Genomic DNA, 22,978 nt, shown 5'->3' with positions numbered 1-22,978 from the left:
ACTTCAGCCCCCAATGAAAAATCAAAATCAACTGGATAAAATTGGCTCACAGTTTCATTAACTGAATTTAAATTTAAACATGTTTCGAATAATTTTCGTAATAAAATATATTTTGGTTAAATACAACTAAGCAAGCGATGTGGTGAAAAATCTAGACTTTAATCTCCAGTTTTATGTTTAGATTTTCCTTTGATTGAGACGGTTGAAGGCACTGGTGTTTCATTTGCGTAAGTTTGCCAGTGAAAGTATTTAGGAACGTTGTCCAACTTGGTCTTCACGCCACTGCTATTAAAGTGTGCTTCAAAAATTTTGCTATAAGTAGATGAAGTCCACAATCTCTACCTTCGAACCTTGACAGTTAATTCAAGCCAGCCATTATTTACAAAGTTTCTTGTTCATTGGGAACATATGCAAGCTTGAGCTGGAGTTTAGGTTTCGCTATGAATGTTTAGTGCAACCAACGACACCACGTGATTTTAAGTTTCTCTCAGATCTTATATAAAGTAGATTAAGAATAAATACAAACATCTATTCTAGTGCTTCTAATATCTTTCTGAAAAGAGTTATCTGTTTCTGAAATCAGATGACACTCAGACAGATAAATGTATATATCTGAGTTTTAAAATAAAATCAACTTTTGCACAATTTGAAAAATTTAATTTGCGCGCTACGCACGTTTTGACCCTTGCCGAAGACACCTACAGTAAAATTAATAAAGATCCAACACATAGTTTTCACAACAAAGTAAAAAGACTGTAATTTCCTAACTGACGAAGAAAAGGCAAAATTTATACCTTCTACCTACACCGCTCCAAGATTTTACTTATCACCTAAAATTCACAAAGAAGAGCAAAAATTTAGACCTATTGTTCCGAATCTAAATACATCGACGGAACTAATTGCAAAGTATATTGTCAAACGTTTTGGGTATTTGACCGCTCGACATCAACATACGGTCAAAAATTCTAGCGAACTGTTAACAAAACTGCAACAATCGGATGATAATGCGGGTGAATAACTTGTTTCGTTCGATGTTGCTTCCTTATTTACATCGGTTCCAGTGAACGAAGCCATTGACATTTTTGAATCAAGGCTACGATCGGAAAACTTAAATGTTCTCGAGATTATAGACATTATCAATCTTACGCGTATTGCCGCGTCTAATTCTTGTTTGTGGTAAATGGGGAATTTTCGTTCAAAATGATGGTCTCGCGATGGGCTCGAGCTTGTCTCCGTTTTTATGTGACCTTTTTATGAATGATTTTGATAGCCCCTATAAAATTAATTTTTGGCAACGGTATGTTGATGACGTTCTTTCAAAATGGGAACATAGTTTAGCGGATTTGGATGTTTTTATGTTATACCTTAATTCCATTCAAAATTCAATGGACGTTTGAAACTGAAATCGACAACAAATTGCCTTTCCTAGCGGTCTCGCTACTTCAATATATCACAAACCGTTCTCAATTGTAGCTCCCCCTCACAGCAAATCCGCGCACGCTTTTTCACACAAAAAAGCAGCTTTCTATGGTTTTTTCGAACGTGCCTTTAAAATTTGTAAGAATAACTTAGCTCTTTCCCATGAAATTAATTTAATTAAAAAACTAGCTTTAGATAGGGGATACGATTTATCCTTTATTAATAAAATTTTATTCAAAGTTAAAAATAAATTAGAAACACTTAATGCCACCAAATTAAAATCCTCCTTTTTAAAAGATAAAAATATTATTGTTTTGCCATACACAAATACTAGCCAAAAAATAGGCCACATTTTCAGCAATAATGGAGTAGTACCTATATTGCAGCCGATAGGGAAAATTAATCAAGTTTTACCTTCACGAAAAGATAAAGTGGATTTGCTGGAAAAACCGGGGGTATACAAATTATAATGCAGTTGCGGTATGGCGTACATTGGTCAAACTCGCCGCAATCATAAGACACGTATTAAAGAACACGAAGCCGTTATTCTGATGAAAAGACTTGAAAAATCAGCGGTAGCTGACCTTGCCAACCAGCAAGGTCATACATTCAATACTAGGGATGTCACACTCGTTAAAAGTGCAAAAAAATAGGTTTATGCTAAATATGCGTGAATCCATTGAAATTATAAAACTGAAAAAATTAATAAACTAATTAACCGTGAAGATGGTCCGCTACACCATCGTATATCCCCTTAAAAATCCCTTTTTTTAAACTACCCCGTTCGCCTTATGCGTATATATTGTATTGCTTCTCCTTAATAATTGTCATTGGTTTTTTGTCGGTCCGTTGTCGCGAGAAAACATATATATCGTTTGTTGCTAAGAAATAAATATTATTATTTTTAGTGCCTGTCGAAGACTCGTGCGATCGAGTCGAAACGTGCGTAGCGCGCAAATTAAATATTTCAAATTGTGCAAAAGTGGATTTTATTTTAAAACTTAGTTATATGTACAAAGCTTAGCCATAGTGGACATATCTGATTACCTGCCCCTTAAATTATCTGATCTGGTATAATCTGATTTGCTAATCTACATTAGATATCTGACCAGTTTCGGATTTTGAAATCTGAAAATAAAGTAGATACGCAAAACTGATATCTGTCGTTAGCGACAATCATTAAAGTACATTAAATCACCAGTTTATTCTGCTAAATATTTATTTGGATCCCAAGTTTTTAGAATTTACACAGGTGAATAGGTCTAAATACAATATATTGCCCTAATTACAATCAATCGATTCCACCAATTTTTGAAACATAGAATAGCCGCAATTGTCTCCGGACATAGGGAACTACGTTTAGGAGTCACCACTTAGTTCCTTGTGAGAATTGTCGTTCAGAGGCCACCGAAGACCCAGGAACTCCGAGGTAATCACGGGCAATACATGATACTCTCATATAGTCAACTTCGTGCAACTGTGTTGAAATAAAAACAAACGTTATTTAGACCAAAACTTACGATGTCTGACGGTGAAAATTGCATTCACCGTGAGCTTGGCTATAGAGTCACCATTGCAAAATATTTGTATAAGGTAGTGCTACAACATCTTTTCAGAACAACAATAATTCCGATGACTTTGCCTTGTTACTTCGCTTAGCCCTCTTTGGATAGAGCGCCGAAACGTCTATTCCTGAATAATCGTCGACACTACTTGACGCGTTCTGCGTGTCGTCCACCATAGCCATGGTCCCGTCTTCGTAGTAACATAGGAAAACTGGCACAATAGTATCTTTAACCTTTTTACATAATTTAGTGTCATAGTGTTCCTTGAGCCATTCGAGCTTCAGTGTTGGATTCATTGCTAAAAATAAGTAATCTTTATTTTCGAAAACGTCCTGGAGGGATATAACGCTTTTACAGAAATGGAAAAAAAGGAGGACCATTTGTCAGTCTAAAAATCCCTTAAAATTTGCCTTCAGTGGTGTTACGACAGTGGGGACCGACGGGAAACTGGGGCGCCAAAAACAAATTTAAGACCTTTTTGTCAACAAACAAAATGTGGTATTTTGATTTTAGCTATTTTCAAGCCCAAAATGACGCCATTCTGGAATTTTGCTCTAGTCGCCACATACTCTCGGTAAGCCACTGTTTATCTTCACTGCACTAAAGTAACATATTTGTTAGAAAAACATACCCATCCACAAAGCCGAAGTATCCGAATATTTGAAATACATAGTCAGTTTGTCCAATGCCTTGGTACTTGCTTCTTTCATGATTCCAGTTGAATCTCTTTTGATTTTATTCTTAATTGTCTAAGAGCAGCTTAAACATCGGCATTATTATTGTTGCTGTGGGGTACTAGATCCCCATCTGGTCTTAACATCTAAAATCAATTTGTGATTAGGTAGACCATGGACTACGTTCAATTCTGAAAATTTGTCCGATTTCGTTCGTGACAACCTAATAGCAGTTACGAGCTTTTTCACCTGGATATACAGAGCAGTTACGTTCTTAATTCCTATTTATAAGTAAAAATACAATTCGGTACTTATTTCCGTATTTTCAGACGCTTCAGAATATTCGTTTGGTTCCATTAAATTTGATTCGTATTCACTTGTGACGTGGCGTTATCTATGTCTAATAATTTTTTTATGTTTAAGAAATATGGTAAAATGTATTTTAAGACTTTGTATATAAATGTAATACGTCTAATGAACGATATCATTAAACTGGTTATACCAAACCGAATCAGTCTGTTCATTTAGTATTACGATACTTCAATGGCGACTAGGATGGGATTTAAACGCACAGTTCTGTAATTAAAGGGAAGTCGGTTTCGTTACTCTAATTGCCAAGAAGCTACAACGTGCAAACCCACGATGCCTTTAGTCGGACGTTTTGAACAGTTTGATGAGAGCACGGAGACATGGACTGTATACTACGAGCGTATGGGATACTACTTCATTGCAAACGATATTACTGACGACGAAAAAATGAAAGCTACCTTCATTTCATTACTGGGTCCAAGCACGTATGCATTGTTACGGAATTTAATTAGCCCTGAGACTCCTGCTACTAGGACACTGGCGCAACTACAGGACGCACTCAAGGATCATTTCTGCCCACCGCCATCTGCTATAGTCGAGCGTCATAACTTCAATAAACGAGATCGTAAACCTGGAGAATCTGTCTCTACCTACTTGGCACAATTAAAACAACTGGCCGAACACTGCAATTTTGGAACAAATTTGAATGATGCTTTATGAGATCGCTTGGTTAGCGGAATTCAAGACGAAGCCACTCAAACCAGATTGCTCACCGAACCAGCGACGTTAACTCTGCAACAGGCCGTTGCTATCGCTACAAGGATGGAGTCGACTACGAAAAATATGCACGAGATGAATTTCAAACCAAGTTCTTCGACTACTGAACACAATGTCCATGGTTGACTGGAGACGAACAAAGGGTCGATAACCACCAGATTCCAGACCTTCAAGTAATCAGTACAAAGAACAAAATAAAAAAGGGATGTCGTGCTACAGGTGTGGACAACCGGATCACAAAGCTAATGCATGCAAACATAAAGGCACAGTCTGCTCATATTGCAAGAAGCTGGGTCGTCTTGCAAGAGTTTGTCTCTCTGCGAACAGAAATAGACAAAATACAGCAATGACGGATAGACAAAGTCGCACATTGCACAATAAATTACATGAAATCCAGAGCGCTGAAACGGAGGTTAAGGTGGATACCGCTGCAGAGAGGAAACGAGAAAAACCAAAACCCGAAGATGAGTATTCTATTTTCTATGTACCGACTCTAGGACCATCACCTGAACCATATATGCAGTCATTGACTCTTAACGGAGTGACTCTCGAAATGGAAATAGATTCCGGAGCAGCTTTCACGTTGGTTTCAAAAGAGACGTTCATGGACACTTTCAAGGACGTTACAGTACCCAAGTTGCACCCATCCAAAGTTCTTCTTCGTACCTATTGAGGTCAAAAAGTACCGGTAATAGGTTTCGCTAACGTACAAGTCAACTGCAACAGTATCACGAAGACCTTGCCTTTACTTGTCGTTTCTCATAAAGGCACCAGCTTAATTGGCCGAAACTGGATACGTGAGTTAAACATTTTACTTCATTCTAACGATTCTGTCAATTCGATTTCCGCAGAGAAAAGTTCATTGAAACTACAAAATATTTTGGAGCAAAATGCAGAGCTTTTTTCTCCCGGGTTGGGACTTGTCAAGGACGTAGAAGTCCATTTACACAGGAAGCCAGGTGTGCTGCCACGATTTTACCAGCCGAACTCCGTACCCTTCGCTTACAGAGATAAAGTCAATGCGGAGCTCGATCGACTGCTCAACCTTGGAATTATAGAACCAGTGAATGTCTCGGAGTGAGCTGCTCCTATCGTTCCAGCTACAGCTACTGAACAGTATCCATTACCAAAAATTGACGAGCTATTCTCAAATCTCAACGGAGGAGAAAAATTCACGAAATTGGTCTTACGTGACGCTTACAATCAGTTGCGGCTTGACAACGATTCACGTGAGCTAGTTGTTATTAATACTTCAAAGGTCTTTTTCGCTACACAAGGTTGCCTTTTGGTGTCTCGTCGGCTTCTCCGATATTTCAGAGACAGATGAGGCAATTGTTCAAGGAATATCACGGGTTGCTATCTTTCAAGATGATTTATTATTATCTGGAACAGATGAAGAACATTTGCGAACGTTGAATTTGGTATTTGGTAAACTGAAAGAAGCAGGTATAAAACTACGGAGGGGAAAATGTCACTTCATGGTGAACGAAGTTGACTATTTGGGACATCGTTTGGACCGTTTTGGATTGCATCCATCGTTGAAGAACGTCAAACCAATCATGGACAAACCCATACCGACAAACCAACACCAGTTGCGTTCATTTCTGGGTTTGGTAACCTATTATTCAAAATTCCTTCCAAATATGTCAACTTCTTTAGCACCACTTTACCAGCTGACACATTCGGACATCGAATGGAAGTGGAACAAGGACGCTGCGAAAGCTTTCGATTGGGCTAATATGGTATTAACATCGTCCACAGTTTTGGTTCATTACGATCTCCAGAAGCCTGTCACGCTTGCCTGCGACGCATCGCCGATTGGACTTGGCGCCGTACTGTCTCATATCGAGCCTGATGGAACCGATAGACCAATTAGTTTTGCATAACGAACCTTGACGAAATCAGAGAAGAATTACAGCCAAATTGAGAAGGAGGCTTTGGCATTAGTGTTTGGCGCATCTCGGTTCCGAGAATATATATTGGGCCGGCATTTTACTTTCTTAACCGATCATAATCCATTAACCGTTCTTTTATCTCCACAAAAACAGTTTCCGACAACTACTGCTGCTCGTATTCAGAGATGGGCATTTACCCTCGGAGCGTACCACTACGATATTAAATATCGATCTGGAAAAAGTAATGGAAATGCCGACGCAATGAGCAGAATGCGAATGGTTAGTGAAGCAGATCATGTCGTACAGCCGCAAGAGTATGTATTGGCGTTGGAGTCATTGGAGACCGGTCCAGTTACATGCGCTGAAATCCGGGACGCGATACGAGCCGATCCGAACACATTACTCCTTCTTCAGTATATCCACGACGCTTGGCCTCAAAAGGTTCCAGAAGCTATCAAACCGTTTGCTACTAGACGCTCAGAACTATATACTTTAAATGGTATATTCCTATGGAACAATCGAGTATTTATTTCAGATGTCTACGGAAGAACGGTTCTCAAAGAACTTCATGAAGGGCATTTTGGAATCACAAAGGCAAAGAGATTAGCAAGGGCAACTGTTTGGTGGCCAGCCATGGACAAGCAAATAGAACACATGGTGGCTTCCTGCACTAAATGTCAAGAAACTGCAGCTATGCCAAAGAAATGCACTTCCAATTGGCCAGAGACGACTCGCCCAATGCAGAGGGTTCACATAGATTACCTGGGTCCGTATGAAAGTTAAATGATCTTCGTATTTTTAGTTACTTATTTTAAGTGGATAGAAGCATTTCCCACCAAGCTGACTACGTCAAGCCGAAGTATCGAATTGTTCACAGAAATTTTCTCACGTTACGGTTTCCCAGAATGTCTAGTCAGTGATAATGGCACCACATTTACCAGTGCAGAGTTCTCATCTTTCATGCAGGACAACGGCGTTCGGCATTTGACCATAGCACCATATCATCCATCGTCCAATGGTCATGCGGAAAAAGCGGTAGGAACAGTAAAAAGAGGCCTTCAAAAAATCAGGGAAGGAACCCTACAAAAACGCATAGCGAACTTATTATTGGCCCATCGTCGAATTCCCAACGAGGAGGGATTATCTCCATCAGAGCTTTTCCTAAGAAGACCTCTACGCACTCGTCTTGATCATCTCCGACCTGTAGCGACTGAAGTGGAAGTTCAGAAGCGAAAGCCGTTGAATTCTTCTTCCAAGAAATAAGACAACGTTTGGATTAGGAATTTCGGTAGAGGACCAAAGTGGCATCCAGCAACGATCCTTAAAGCTATCGGGAATACCATGCTGACAGTTTCTACATATACCGGTGTAACCAGAAGGCATATCAATCAGACGCGTCACCGACATCACCATTCAATGCCGAACTTCGAGACGCGGGTTCCGTTAACTAGTCCAGGGGTGAAGATGCCGGAAGTTCTTCGAAGTTGCCCATCATTTCCAGATGTAAGAACGCCCTTCTTGGAGCCTCCAGTTTGGTCAAAAACCGCCAGATGTCTGGATTAACTAGCCAAAGCAGACAAAGCATCTCGCGACCAGGAGAACACCCGAGTACCGTTGTTATCTTCAACCACAGCGTCAGAGCGGTTGCAAAGAAGAATATCGACCAAAACCAAACGAGCACCAGACCGTCTAGTATATCGATAACTATTTGACCGGAAGATCAAGAAATTCCTTGAGGGAAGGATATTGACGTGGCGTTATCTATGTCTAATAGTTTTTTTTATGTTTAAGAAATATGGTAAAATGTATTTTAAGACTTTGTATATAAATGTAATACGTCTTATGAACGATATCATTAAACTGGTTATACCAAACCGAATCAGTCTGCTCATTTAGTATTACGATACTTCAACTAGTATATCTTGCACGACTATGTTTAACACATGAGCAAAACATCGAATACGATTAACTGGAGTAAAGCGGAAAGCTAACTAAAGGGAACGAGTGGCAAATTCTTCAGTAAATATGTCGTTGTTCCCAGCGTTATCCATTGTCACAGCCAAGACCTATATGGAATTATGTAACTAAGTTTTAAATACTTTTAGAGCAGACTTCGAAACAGTGATATATTTAACGGGGTCCCTACGGTCACCCGACCCCCCTTAAGTTTATTTTTATTGAGGGCCACTGGCCCAGGAGGGGGTGAAACGGGAGAAAAAGTTTAAAAATAGGGAGGAAAAATACTATAATAATAATTGGTTATATAACTTTCGTTAACATATATTGACTTTAAAACGTTAACTTCAACGTTAGACTTCCCTCTCGACTAGGGTAGGGTAGGAAAACTGCGTTTCAGAAACCGCGTAAAACCTTATTTTTCGGAAATTTGCGTGAAATCTTTTTTATTTAATTTGGGGTCCCCGGTGGCCCGCAACCGCCGTTTGAATGATTTATTGGAAGGCACCCTTGATTTATCTTAAAAGCCATTGGCCCCAGGGCTCCCACTATTTCCAAGCCTGAGAGATTAGGTATTTGTAAACATATTGCATTTCTTATTTTAAGTTCGTGGAGTAATGTTATAAATTTTGCCCAAATATTTATCCCTTATATGGCGTCCGGGAAAGTACATAAATCCTAACAAGCAGTCATGCTCATTCCATAACTTATCCACCCAGTGACACGTTACGGCTATAAACGGTATCATATTTGAGGACGTCCAACAATCGTGCATGAACGACATTTGACTCTGTACATTCTAAGATATTCAAACATAATGAGATGACGTATCTTATACAAGGTATAGGGGAAAAACTGGTATTAAAAAAAAACAAATACAAAACCAGGTTTTAAAATTTAGGTTTAAACCAATAATACCTAGTTTAATTTATACAAACCAGGTTTAAACCAACCAAACCTGATCTTGTACGAGATTGAATATCGATAATAACTTTAACTCTTTATGTAATGATCTCCGTTTCCAACCGATATTCTTTCATAATATTATTTTTCAAGTTCGCATCTGTTATTTGCAAATGGGCAAGAAACATGACTGGATTCAAAGCGTGCAACATTTCCCTTAGACTTTGGTCTTCAACTATTTGAAACGACTGATCTGATAACACCACGAAACGCACCAATTTTAATCTTGGGTTTACCACATCACTCTTATGCAATTTAAAAACTTAGATTATTTGTCCTAAAAAAATGTAACAATAGCTCAAGAAAGCACCTATGTGGTCCGTTGTTGGTGTTATATTAGGTGGGGCTACAATAGTTTGGTTGATGGCTTTAACACAATAAATGATGTGCGATATGCGGATGCATAGTAACTAAATGTAGACTCATATTGCCTGTACTCTTATTTGACTTGTAATCGTGACAATACCTTCCACAATTTACATGTTCTATAATTTAGATTTACTAAACTTTTAAGTAAAAAAAATCACTTACCCGGAACAATGAACGCATTTTGCAAAACAACTAAATGACCCATCTGGTTTATGTACGTTCTCAATCGCGAAATGTTTCCAGACTTCACTACGGTAACGGTGTGGCTTCTCTGTCAGTGTACCACTTGCCATGTCGATAAAGACTGTCCCTTCCTTGCACGCGTTATGGTTAACTATTCTAAGACGACTAGTTTGTAAACGAACGGAAATTCGTTTGCCATTTGAGATAAGATACATTTTTTAATGTATTCTTATTTATTGATTTTTGACACTCACTGAAAATTAGACATTTTCGAAAAAACACACAGATAAAGCCTATCTATTTGATCAACTGCAGCTATCGCAGATTATAGATACGTATTAAAAAACAGATGCCACCCGGATGACGTCAAATCTCTTTAGATAAGCGTCAACTGGTAATTGTTATCTGTAGATTGATAAAAGAAAATCCATTAATCTGCGAACTGAATCGATACAACAAATTGCAGGTTATTTTTTTTATGAAACAGATATCGAATTCGGTTAGAAGCACTAATCTAGTCATCCTAATGTTTTTTAAACAATGCAAAAAGTACCAAACACCAATTCGTTACTTTGATATACTATCTTCATTATCCGTAGTTGGATTTTTACTAGACAGTCCTGACACTGCTCTTAACGGAGAAGACATAACACTGACAAGTGATAAATATTAGCAAATTATTAACCGGTAAAATATGAAGATGGTGTTGATAAACTAACTCTGAAATGTTAAGATTTTCACTGGATACTGGAGCTCTAAATTGAGAAGACATTACAGAGTTAACACAAAAATTTAGCAGTAAAATACGAATAATGTTTGATAAAAAATACTATTGTGTGTTTTTGAGCATTCGCTTCACCTCGATACAAATTTATATCCATTTCAGAAAAGATAGTGGGTAAATTTATCAAGGGCTTCGTTCAGGGTCCTTTTGCGGAGAAAACATAACGCTGACTAGAGATAAATATTAGTAAATTATTTACCGGTAAAATATGAAGATTGTTTTGATAAACTTACTCCGGAACATTGGAATTTTTTTCAGATAAACTAGCAAAAGCTTGAGCACCGTCCATTTCCAGAAATGGAATGCATTATCAAAGCGAACAATATATTATGTTTACTTTTACATCGAGCTGTAAGCTATCAGCTGATGCAGAACACAAAAGAAAATTGGCCGACTCGGCGAAGATGGAAAAATTACGTCATATTTTTTCACGGTTTTTATTTAGAAAATTAAGTTCTCGTGCACCTCAAAACGATAATAGTTAATGTTTCGAACTTTCTGTAGCCGATTCGTTATCATTTATAATTTATTAACTATATTTTACTACGTTAGAAACTTTTTGAAGACGCCTCGAAAATCGCGTAACGCTATGGGAAAGGAGTTTGTTTTACCACGACTGTCCTCTCGGTGATTTCAAATTCCGCCACATGCAAATCATTAATTATGCACTAAGTTTTCAAATGACCGCAGAAAAAAAATCGCACGGATTTTTTTTTGATACACACAAATCGGTGGCGTCCCAAGGCACCAGCACACAATAACTGATACCAACGGGGTGATACGTGGGGACCGGGTTGGGGAGACCCTTGGCGGAAGTATTTCAACCACCCGATGGGGGATTGGTGGTCCTCCTCACACGGCCATCCACAAACTCTGCCTCCCAGGCGCTTGGGATTACGCCACTACTCCCGGCATTCACAAGGGTTTAAATATTTTTTTAAGCTCCACAATAATTAAATGCTTTAATAAATGGCCAAAATCAGTAATTTATTTTTTTCGGTGAAGATTATTATATAGTATTTTTTTTACAATGGCGTATTTGATGTTTGTATAGATATCATTTCTTGGGGGATTAGGTGGTAAAAGCATTGGTCATGGAACAAGAAGAGTTTTATCCACACTATGGAGTGATGAAGTTGCTCAAACTTATAATTGGGCTGGGTATGGGAAGATGACCTTTAAATACTTATAAAAATAGAGTTTGGGACCTACAAATTACTAAATCATTTTACATTGATATATACAATTATAGTTGTTATTTGTTTAACATTTCAACAAATAAGTAACATTACATAAGACCAATTTGTGCTGTACGAACCAACATCTGCTTTAAAAAGGCGAATGGATCGGAAATAGAATACGTCATGAAAGACAATTGAAGTAAAATAAATAGGTCATGATAATTTGTCACCTTGTCGTTTTTGATTACGTGAAAGAGGCGTTATTTAGCCACGTGTGAATGTGGTGTTGAAACTAGTAGACGTCATTGGACACGAATAGAAGGTGTAGGTTTTACAGGTATAATATACATTTTGCGCACATTTTATTAAATTGTTAAAACACGTGTAATTGACGTCGTCTAACACGTATGTGAAGCGTATTAATAGACGTATAAAACTTTTGGTATTGAAATGTGTAAGAAGCGTATTTCAAACGTGTATTTTTTGTTTTTTTTTTACATCTAGCAGACGCCCTTCGAAACGTTCAGTTTGACAACGTCAATTGAGCGTGTCTCCAAATGTGAAAAGGTCGTGATGGCCAACGTGTACAGTACGAAGAAAATATGTTTAAGGGGATATTTAAAAACGTAAAATAGGCGTGTCTGAAAACGTGAAAGGGTCGGGATTGCCAACGTTTAAAGGAAACGTGTAAGAGTCCAGTTTGACTACATAAGGTTGGCGTCTCTCAAAACGTATAATGGCAACGTGTAAAGGACAATAACGGAAGCGACTAACACGCTTGTTCGAAAAAGTAAATGAGTCGTGTATACCAACGTGTGAAGCGTGTTAAAGAAAACATATATAGTGCTTGACTCTAACTGTATAACTGACTGAGTCAAGATGCTTGACTCTAACTGTATAACTGACTGAGTTAAGATGCTTGACTCTAACTGTATAACTGACTGAGTCAAGATGCTTGACTCTAACTGTATAACTGACTGAGTCAAGATGCTTGACTCTAACTGTATAACTGACTGAGTCAAGATGCTTGACTCTAACTGTATAACTGACTGAGTCAAGATGCTTGACAAGGGGTCTCGCACCCGAAAGCTTGCGACGTGAATAAAAAGAAAAATGTTTTTATAAAATAATTCTTTTAAAGTTATTTTAACTAGCCATGAAGTATCTCGTCTCGAAGAAATATTTGCCGAATTTTGGTGTAAAAACTAATGAAATACCTTTAATTTATGTTCATCAGCATTAAAATTGCGATAATCAATGAATTACAAAGACTTTAAAATATCAGGTCAAAGGTGGTGCGAAACATATGACATATGCTTGAATATGCGGTTATGAGAAGGGACATATTCTTGGTTTTTTAAATTCAAGTAACGGTTTAAATAAATTCATACTAAATGTCGTTTCTGTAAGGTCTGATTTTTTCGCCATAGAGAGATAAATATCGTAAATTTTAAGTTGGTTGTGAATTACATTTCCGGTCAACCTGCCTCATAAATGGCTACTCTTAATTTTGCACACAGAAAAGCGGTTATCTTCGCAATTATAAAGAATAAAAATGAATTGCGATGTTTTTATAGTTATATTTTACGATATGTTATTTATAAGCGTGTAACACATAAATAAACAAAAATGTGGCAAGATTTAAACAATGAATATATTTTATAGGTTTTGGCTCACTGCACTGTCGTGGAACCTCATGGGTGCCTTTTGGATCTTGAATTTAAGCTACGTCTCTAACATAATAGGTATTTTATCTAACATAATAGCCACGTCAAAAATCAGCGATTCCAAAACAGATTACTATGATTGGTATGTATGTGATTGATTTAAAGGTAAATAATTAAGGTTATCCGTTTTAGTCAGACTTTTTTCTGAACGATTAAGTGTTAATATTACCCGTAAATGTTCGGAATTCTTTGAGAGTTCTTTTTTTACATAATTTCGTGCATTTTGAGGAACATCATTCGCACTGGTTCATTATCATTAGTCTTTTAGATTTATGTTGAACCAAATTTTACATATCATCGTTAATCCTTTTTACTGAAGGCGTAGAATCAGGTGTTCTACAAATTTGCCCTAAGCAAAAGTATAAAACTAAAGAATGGGTAGTTCCATGTCAAATCACCCGTTTTTGGAAAAAATTGCCAACGGCACTTTAAATTTACACGTAAGTAATATCAATAATGTATTTATTTATACTCAGGGAGAATGAATATGTCGAGATTATTTTCAGCGTTTCTCCAATCCCACCCGTTGGGGCCCCCGGTATGCTCCTCCGCTTTAATAAAATCCAATAATACTGCAACCTCATTGGTATTTAAAAATTACGTTTTTCGACGCGATTAACGCGGCTGCGAGGACGCAAAAAAAAACCGCCTCCCCCCCCCCCTTAGCGTGACGGGGTTAGGGCCTCAACGTGTCCGTCGATAGTCTCGACATATTCCTTCTCCCTGATTATAAATAAACTAGTTACCGTGTGCGTAATCGACAGTGGTATTACAAGTTGTTATCATTTACGTCAAACGTTGCCTATGGTTATGTTTGGTGTGACGTAGAATTGTTGTCATATCCAGGATCATAAAATCATCTAGCTATAGAAATGAAAAAGCAAATGTTTTTACATATGACGACGAAAAGATTACGTTGTAAGCCTAATGACTAAGTTTAAATTATAGAAATGGCTCTTTGGAAACATTTAACACGTTAAACTAAGTATTAAATGTAAAATTAAATAATTTAAATAATAAGAAAGAATAATAGATATTTTTAAACAAAGTTAATTGGTTACTTATTTTAATAAAAAAGTAGTTTCTAAGAATAATTTTTGAAATTTAACTATATTGCAAACAATTGTTCTGTCGTCGCAAATCAACTATTAAACTTTTTTCAGAAACAGATTGTAATCCAATATATCGATTTCCGACAAAAGATAAAAATAATTTCCATCACTTCCGCATACGAACGCAGCGATGTGATACGCCGTTTAAATTCTTGGCTTTGCTCCAGAAGGACGGCTGACTTTGCAAAACGTCAATCGTGGACAGAATAAATATTTCCCGATGATGACATTCGCGTATTTTTCACCTTATATCTCAAACTTCATACCAAAGACAAATCTAAATCGTTGAGAATTTATACACCTATTCAAAGTCTTTTATTCTTTGCCAATGGGTAATAAATTCAAGGTGAATAGTGGTCAGTAATCAATTAATTTTTAACCATGGATAAGGCTTAAAAAATAGTTTTTTCTAGCCTGCTCCTTTTCAATTAAAGTTTTACTCAATAAAAATATTTTTGGTTATGTTTGTTTTTATGTTCTTTATCCAGATAACACTCAGTCAATTTTATTTGTTAGTAAAAGTTTATTCAAAAGAAAATGAAATATGTTACATGAATTTTTTAAATGTTATCTATAAACCACAGTAAGAATGATTAATTTAACTTAGTTTTCAAGTAATTTTTTGATGAATTTAAAATAAATTTAATTGCAATTTACAATTTATAAGATAAATTTTTATAATCAATTTCATTTATGATAAAATATTTCAGATAATACAAATTTTTATTGTTTTTGCCAGGAAAATTCAGTTAACTATGAATAATAAAATAACTTACACATAACTGATGGTTAATTTACTGATAACGTTTAAAACTAATTATGTTTAACGTAATTTTCACGATATAAATCAACAAATGCCTAATTGTTTCGCAATTATTTATCTTCATATAAGCTGACATCATAACACGTAAAGTTTAGATGAGGAATAACAATTCTAGCTTTGTCAAGGCTTAAACCCGCGCGTTGAAGTTCTGAAGCTCAAAATGAAAAGATACTTAAAATGGTTTTAAAATTCACAACTTATTCAGCTGGATTTTTACAAGTCTGAAGAAGGAGGAAGAATTCCTCGGAAACGTTGGATTTAAAAAAAAATAAATTGTGAATTTTAAAACCGTTTTAAGTCTTTTTAAAAATATTTTTATTTTCAGAATGTGCTTCTCTTCACTTCTGAAGCTCAAGTTCTGCTCGAAGTACAACCAGTTAATATATATTTCAGTAGATGATGCTTAAGATTAGCTCGAGGGAAAGAGCTCGATGTGCTTAGGTGCCGCGGTGGTCTTCAACGGTTGCCTTAACGATTTTGGTGATGGCAAATTACCTATGATTTAGGCAAAAAAATGCTAAAATCTGTGTTGCAACCACGTAGGCTTTTATTTTCTACTTCTTGACTTCCTATTTGAAAATTATTGGGAAATTTCATAAGATTCGCTTAGTTTTGTTTAACTTTTAATTTTATATTAGATTTTTTCGCTGAATATTATGCTCGAAATAACTGTTACCTTCGACCACTACCAAAGGCGGGGATTACTTGCTATCCGCCTGAAAAATAGTCCGTTAAATGAAATGATATCGGTTATATATTATTAGATTTGATTTAGGTTAAATTTGACTTCCACTAAAATGATGTTTGAGCCTGAAAGGGCTGGTAAAAAAATATTTTCTTACAAATATTTTCCCCTGGAAAATTGAATTTAAAGCAACATGTACTTAAGCCACCGTCATATGTAAAGATATCCGCTTTTACATTAAAAAGATCATGGCAATCCGGTTTTGAAAGATTTTTCAATTAAGGACTATATATTGTAAATTACCATAAGCATATTTCTGCACAAGCTTGATAGGCCAGGACAGATAAAATAAAAATGGGCCGTACACGGGGAATTTTAGGTAAAAGCTGGATTTTAGAGTAGAGATAGTACTAACCATTAGAAACAATATACTGAAAGTCCTAAGCTGAAGGACGCTTGCGTTCCAAGATGGCGGCCATTCAAGATGGCCGACGCGCGATTTACTTTATAACTTCGGTTTTAATTGTCGGAATGATTCGTACTATATATCAATTCAAAGCTACAACCAAGCACTATATTACATTCGATATAATGTTATTAGCTATCTGTAGCCATGTTTGAAATTCCACGCTTTTTAATTTGACCCACCCACTTTTGTTTTGACAATTTTGAATATTATTCAAAACGCACATACAAATTAAAATATTTGTGTTCATTTACAAATATAATTAAAACATATCTTTCATTCTAGATATTGTGGAAGAAAATCCAACTAATAGGAGGAAAGATATTTAAAATTTATGTTTCGAAATTTCAAAAACAAGATGGTCAAGACCAAAATAAATAAAGCCGGTTGATTAATTAATTAACGAATTAATCCGCCTAGAGATAACATTGACGAAATAAATGCCAAACTTTATACTTTTATCTGAAGTCTTTAGCGTTCTAGTTCGTATCGCCACCATTTTCCAATATGGACGATAATTTACGCTTATATTTTGGCAGCGAAAGTCGCTTAAAATACAATTTTCGCTGCAAAATTACTATCGAAAGATTTTTTCGACGTTTTTTTTTATTTTGGTTACCTAGCTGGTATATTTTACCAAGGTTTTTCGATTTTTAACAGGAATGAATTTTAAAAGGAGTAAATTTTCGTGACGTCTTCCCGGCACGCTAGTGGCGTCTGGCGCTCAGAACCTCATTTAAATTTAACGGCCATCAAAGGGGGGGGGGGGGGAGGGAGCACAAGAGAACGCCGACCGATTAGCGTAGTGTAACCATAAGGGTGGTGGCGCACTTGGAGATGTTAGCTCTGATCAAATGGTCCTATCTCCACCTCCGACTTCGGTCAGGTTTGGCCTGGAAACTGAGCTTAAACTCAGGCTAACGGAGAGAGTTCAGGCAAACTGGCCGCCTCGGCGGATTGGGTAGTCTGCTGTGGGGCGGCAAGCCTCCGTATGAGGGCACGGTGGTTCTATTTCCCAGCCTTTTGGAGCCTACTGGGATCTCCGGCGCCAGCTGTGCCGGGTTATATGGACCGCTGTGTGCCCGTAAATCCCCTTTAGGAGCTCTCTCCAAAGGGTTTGACTCTTTACCTACGTAGGTACGGTGTCGGCTGGAGTTGCTATAGCATCCACTCTTAATCCCACTGCTGTGTGCGAAGTGGGGATTGTTCCCCCCATTGCTGCACCTTCTGCTGGGTTGAGTGGCTGGCGTCTAAGGTGCGACCATCAGTAGTAGGGTATTACTACCCATGCTGGATTTGTTACCTGTCCGGGCTTGGGGACGCTGGCGTAGGGCACTATGGTGATCGGCCTCCGGTGGTATGGCCCCTGTTGCTAGGTACACCGGGATATAAATTCTGACACACTGTCACCATAGTCTTTGAAGACACGGATGTGTTCGTGCTTTTAGTATCACTTACCAATTCGGATATCTATTTATAGTACACTAATTAAAATTTATAATCTTCCAAACCGACTAGGTAATCTTAAAGAGCATCTTCTTTTCGTTCACGCGGTAACTGGTTGTGACACTACCTCAGCGCTATATGAAAAGGGTAAAAAGCCACTCTAAAACTTTTGGAAATTAACAAACAATTACAAAAAGCAGTTTCAATATTTACACTTTACGGACACAGTGATATAGCCATAGCTTGAGAAAGGTTTTTAGTTTCGTTTTACGGTGGTTAAAAATTGGACACCTTAAACGACTGCAGGTACTACACTTAAGCCGCGTTGTAAAATTTTGATATTGAATGTATTTATCGTATGGCTATTAATACAGTTGACACCAAAAATGTTCAATTTTATCTTTCGAAACCGTTTAAAAACGGTTCCAAAGTGTCTAGTAAGAACACGGCTTTATAATCGTTCTTTAGCACGCTTAGATCTCAAATCATAGTTTGAACTAGCGAAAGTACCCCTAACAAGTGCGGCAGTACAACAGTACTCCTACAGGGTATATTTACAAGTACGGAAATGGAAAGGTATCGATTTAAATCCTGAAGAATGGCGATGGCAACGGACATCCAATGGTACCTTAAGACCAATTGTAAGCACTCTTTCATCAGCTCCAGACAATCTTCTGAGGCTGATTACTTGTGGTTGCGAAAAATCGTGCAAAACCAATAGGCGATATAATAAAGTAACGTGGCCTTCTTGTGTTGATGGGGTAGGCCACCTTCCACTAGCTTTCCCACCAAAGAGCCTATGAATTCATCCGTAGGCTTTAACTGTTCTATTTCATTATCACATTTTAACAAGTATCGCCTATTGCATATGCAAAAAGGTGGACTTGTGTGCGCACACTGTCTTGGGAACAGTTGCAACAATGCGGGTTCAATTTTTTATGACGACGAGGATAATGCAAAATTTTAGATAGTGCACTAATTTTGGTTATGAAAATTTAAAACATTCAAACTCACACAAATGTTAAAGAATTATTTTTTATGTCAATAAACTTGCATTATTGACAAATACATTTTAATCAATTTTTCAAAAATATCAGGCGGCCATTTTGGAAAATGGCGCCGCACGAATCCTTCGATATTTTTTATCTGGTAGAAATCAGAAAAAAAAATGCTTTTGCAGCTGAAATTGTATTTTAGGCGAATTCTTTGCCAAAATATATTTATTAAACAAATTTTGTAAATTGGCGACGACGCGAACTTCAATGCTAAAGACTTAACATAAAAATATAAATTTTTGCATTTATTTCGTCATTGTTATCTCTAGGAGGATTAATTCGTTAATTAATTTATAAACCGGCTTTATTTATTTTGGTCTTGACCAGCTTGTTTTTAAAATTTCGATACATTAATTTTCAAATATCTTTCCTCCTGTTAGTTTAATTTTCTTCCACAATATCTAGAATGAAAGATATGTTTTAATTATATTTGTCAATGGACACAAATATTTTAATTTGTATGTGGGTTTTGAATAATATTCAAAATTGTCAAAAGAAAAGTGGGTGGGTCAATTTAAAAAACGTGGAATTTCAAACATGGCTACAGATAGCTAATAACATTATATCGAATGAAATATAGTGCTTGGTTGTAGCTTCTAATTGATATATAGTACGAATCATTCTGACAATTAGAATCGAAGTTATAGGCAATATAGTAAATCGCGCGTCGGCCATCTTGAATGGCCGCCATCTTGGAACGCAAGCATCCTTCAGCTTGGGACTTTCAGTATATTTTTATTTAAGGTAAGTTCTATTCATATGCCAAAATCCAGCTTTTACCTAAAATTCCCCGTATAAAACTCTAATTGCACTGGCCTATGAGTAGAAACCTCGTTAGTTGTGATATTATTTTTACCTGTGGGTGCTCTTATTTAAACGGAATAGGTATAAGACCACCTATTGATCAGATTATGAAGTAACTTGGATGAATGTTGATGTTAAGTGTGGACCGCTTTAGTTGTTTCAGGTGAAATTGATTTTGAGTATAGTTTCACGTGAGAAATAGTGTCAAGTTAATAGGGAGATTTTTAGCAACATTTGATATTAACTGAATTTCCTTTCGAACTCACGTGCTCACTTACTAGGAAAAAGCAGTTAGTTAATACTGTCTTTATAAACTTCTGACAATTCAATTGATTGTTTATACAGCTCGAACACTTTGGATTTTATAATAAAAGTAGCTTTGTATTATTCTTATACATCATTTTTTTCCTGAAGCATCGATATATGGAGACACCTAGCAGAGACGACGATTTAAATAAAGAGCCCTTTAAGCCCCGTGAGGGTCAGATAGACTATACTTCCCTTGCATAGAATAGCAATGACCTTCCCGAGGCCAATGTTCCGCGTTTGACTATGCGGGTTGGCACTCACCTTTCTGCTTATATGCCTCGAAACCACGCATCGACATTGCACGAGAGAGAAGGAAGGAAAATATCAGAACAGAGTTAAACCAAGCGTCATCGTCACAAAGTTGTTCAATTAGCAAATTGTTCAACAACTGCTTCTTAATTCATTGTACTTTTTGCTGTCACCACGTTAGGATTTTTCAGCTATCAACATTATGAGCTAGTGCTGTGCAGTCGTTTCAATAACTGTTTTAAAGATTTTGACAAAATGAACTCTCATTTGGAAATTTCTTTTAAACTCGTAAAAAATCACAATAATAACAAGTTGGCAAGCCAAAATATACCTCTCCTCGGAAGAATGGTCCCTAGTGGTATTAATTTCTCGACACGACCCCCAAAGATATCTCCGCAATTCAGAGTTATTTACGAAAAACGTATTCTCGGTTCAAACCCTGCCCGGTATAAAATTTTAATTTTAATTTAAATAATTGAGACGAAACAATCGAGTTGAATTTATTCAGAATATTATAAATTAAGTAGTTACAACAGCGAGTTAGACTTACTAAAACAATGCACAATTGAATTTAACCCTTTTTACAGTACATGTTTATCAGTTGAATATAATACTAAGCAAATTTTAATGAAAGAAATATCTACAGATGGTATTTGTATTTTTCTCGCTTACGAAATACTTGCCGCATCTTTAACGCTCATTTTATTTCAACTTCCAGTTGACGTTGTGACACATACCGCATGAAAAAGACCAATGCCGTCCAATTTCCAATATCATATAATGACTCGCACACCCAAGAAATCATTGACTGCGTTAGAAATCGTAGATATCCAAATATCCACACCAAATATATTTACAAGAAGCAAAAACCTTACCATCAACAAAGCACAGAGAGCCACTTGGCTAACCGCCAGCTCTTAAAGCAATTAACGTTAAATTATCTCCTTTGAATTAACACAACTATATATAGGTCGTTAAGAATACCCGTAAATAAATAACAAAAAAAACTAACAAAGTGGACCACCCACAGGGTCTACCCTTTAACCCTCTAATCTCGGCTGACTGCGCTAAAACAAGATTTAACCTTTAAAAAAAACCAGATTAGGCCTTCATAAATTCATTAATAAAAAAAGACTTTATTACCTATTATGCTTACGATGGCTGTCTTAATTTCAGTGAAACTAAGCAGCTATCGGTGGTTCTGTGGTAGAGCGCTCGACAGCCAAGCCGAATGGTCTGGGTTCGAAACCTGGGTGGCGCATTTGTTTTTAATCAATAGAGAAACGCTAAATTAGAATTTCTTCGATGCAATAATTTCAATTTCAATTCTATTTCAATTAAACCAAAATTTCGTACTCTATTAAATACGCTTCCGATAAAGCTGAAGGTCTAATTTTCAATAAGGCGTAACAAGTGTCGGTGGTTCTGTGGTAGAACGTCCGCCTGTCAATCAGGAGGTCTCGGGTTCAAATCCCGCCCGATGCGATCGCAAATTGATACTAAGACGAATACCGTGTACAACTGGTGGAAACCCTGCCATTGGACGTTGAGAGGTAGCATTACACTCAGCACTCGGTCCGTCCCAAAGTCATTAAGAAGAAGTTGGAGAGAAAACGCCCATATAAACACAACAGACGCAACATGCACAACCATCAGAACACAGCCACAACAAATTCAACACTCACAACCTACGCATAAACATTACAAAAACGTCATACACCATCCAAACCAAACCGCAAATGCATCCGCTAACGCTCACCGTCAAACGGTGGTTTTGCCAACCCTTTGAGAAACTGCGTACGCAGTGATTACACTTTGCACCGAAAATGCGAACGCGTTCGCAGGCCTGACAGACCCACAGACCCACAGACAGACACGGTGGTTGTATAACCCCTCCTAGGGGATTATAAAAATGTCAATGACCTTGAACCATGTCTTCAAGTTCATTCGAAAATTAACTTGAGAACCGTAAGAGCTACGAAGTTGGTTCCAATTAGAAAGTTGTTCCCCGCCACATTTTATGGTTAACTATCTTTGATTCGAACACTTTTCTAATTGGAACCAACTTCGTAACTCTTACGGTTCTCAAGTTAATTTTCAAACGACCTTGAAGACATGGTTCAAGGTCATTGAAATTTTCAAAGTTGGTTGACCCCCTGAGGGCTCTATAACAACCTTAAATTTCAAAATCGTAGCTAAAACACATTTTGAGATATTCGCCCTGGTC

General features: G+C 37.0%; 1 protein-coding gene across 1 annotated transcript; it reads left to right on the top strand.

The window, feature by feature from the left end:
• Nucleotides 1-3,477: 3,477 nt before the first annotated feature.
• Nucleotides 3,478-7,902, top strand: LOC149939232 (uncharacterized). Its single transcript, XM_090179069.1, has 9 exons — nt 3,478-3,558; nt 3,606-3,677; nt 4,247-4,678; nt 4,732-4,835; nt 4,964-5,406; nt 5,596-5,821; nt 6,003-6,576; nt 6,793-7,386; nt 7,456-7,902. The coding sequence occupies exons 1-9, from the start codon at nt 3,478-3,480 to the stop codon at nt 7,900-7,902; spliced, it is 2,973 nt and encodes a 990-aa protein (XP_090035195.1).
• The last annotated feature ends 15,076 nt before the right edge of the window (nt 7,903-22,978 follow it).

Source organism: Leiobunum rupestre, chromosome 6 (assembly GCF_980474605.1).
Source record: "Leiobunum rupestre chromosome 6, qqLeiRupe1.1.hap1, whole genome shotgun sequence".
Classification (NCBI taxonomy): domain Eukaryota; kingdom Metazoa; phylum Arthropoda; class Arachnida; order Opiliones; family Sclerosomatidae; genus Leiobunum; species Leiobunum rupestre.
The sequence above is the reverse complement of the archived record's forward strand: the minus strand, read 5'-3'. Positions and strand labels throughout refer to the sequence as shown.

What these genes read in the sequence shown, in the direction of transcription:
- LOC149939232 (XM_090179069.1), top strand. Translation starts at nt 3,478, where the DNA reads ATGTGGTATTTTGATTTTAGCTATTTTCAAGCCCAAAATGACGCCATT. An exon ending in CGAGATGAATTTCAAACCAA is followed by an intron (nt 4,836 to 4,963) that starts GTTCTTCGACTA and finishes GTCGTGCTACAG; the next exon opens with GTGTGGACAACCGGATCACA. An exon ending in GAACCAGTGAATGTCTCGGA is followed by an intron (nt 5,822 to 6,002) that starts GTGAGCTGCTCC and finishes AATACTTCAAAG; the next exon opens with GTCTTTTTCGCTACACAAGG.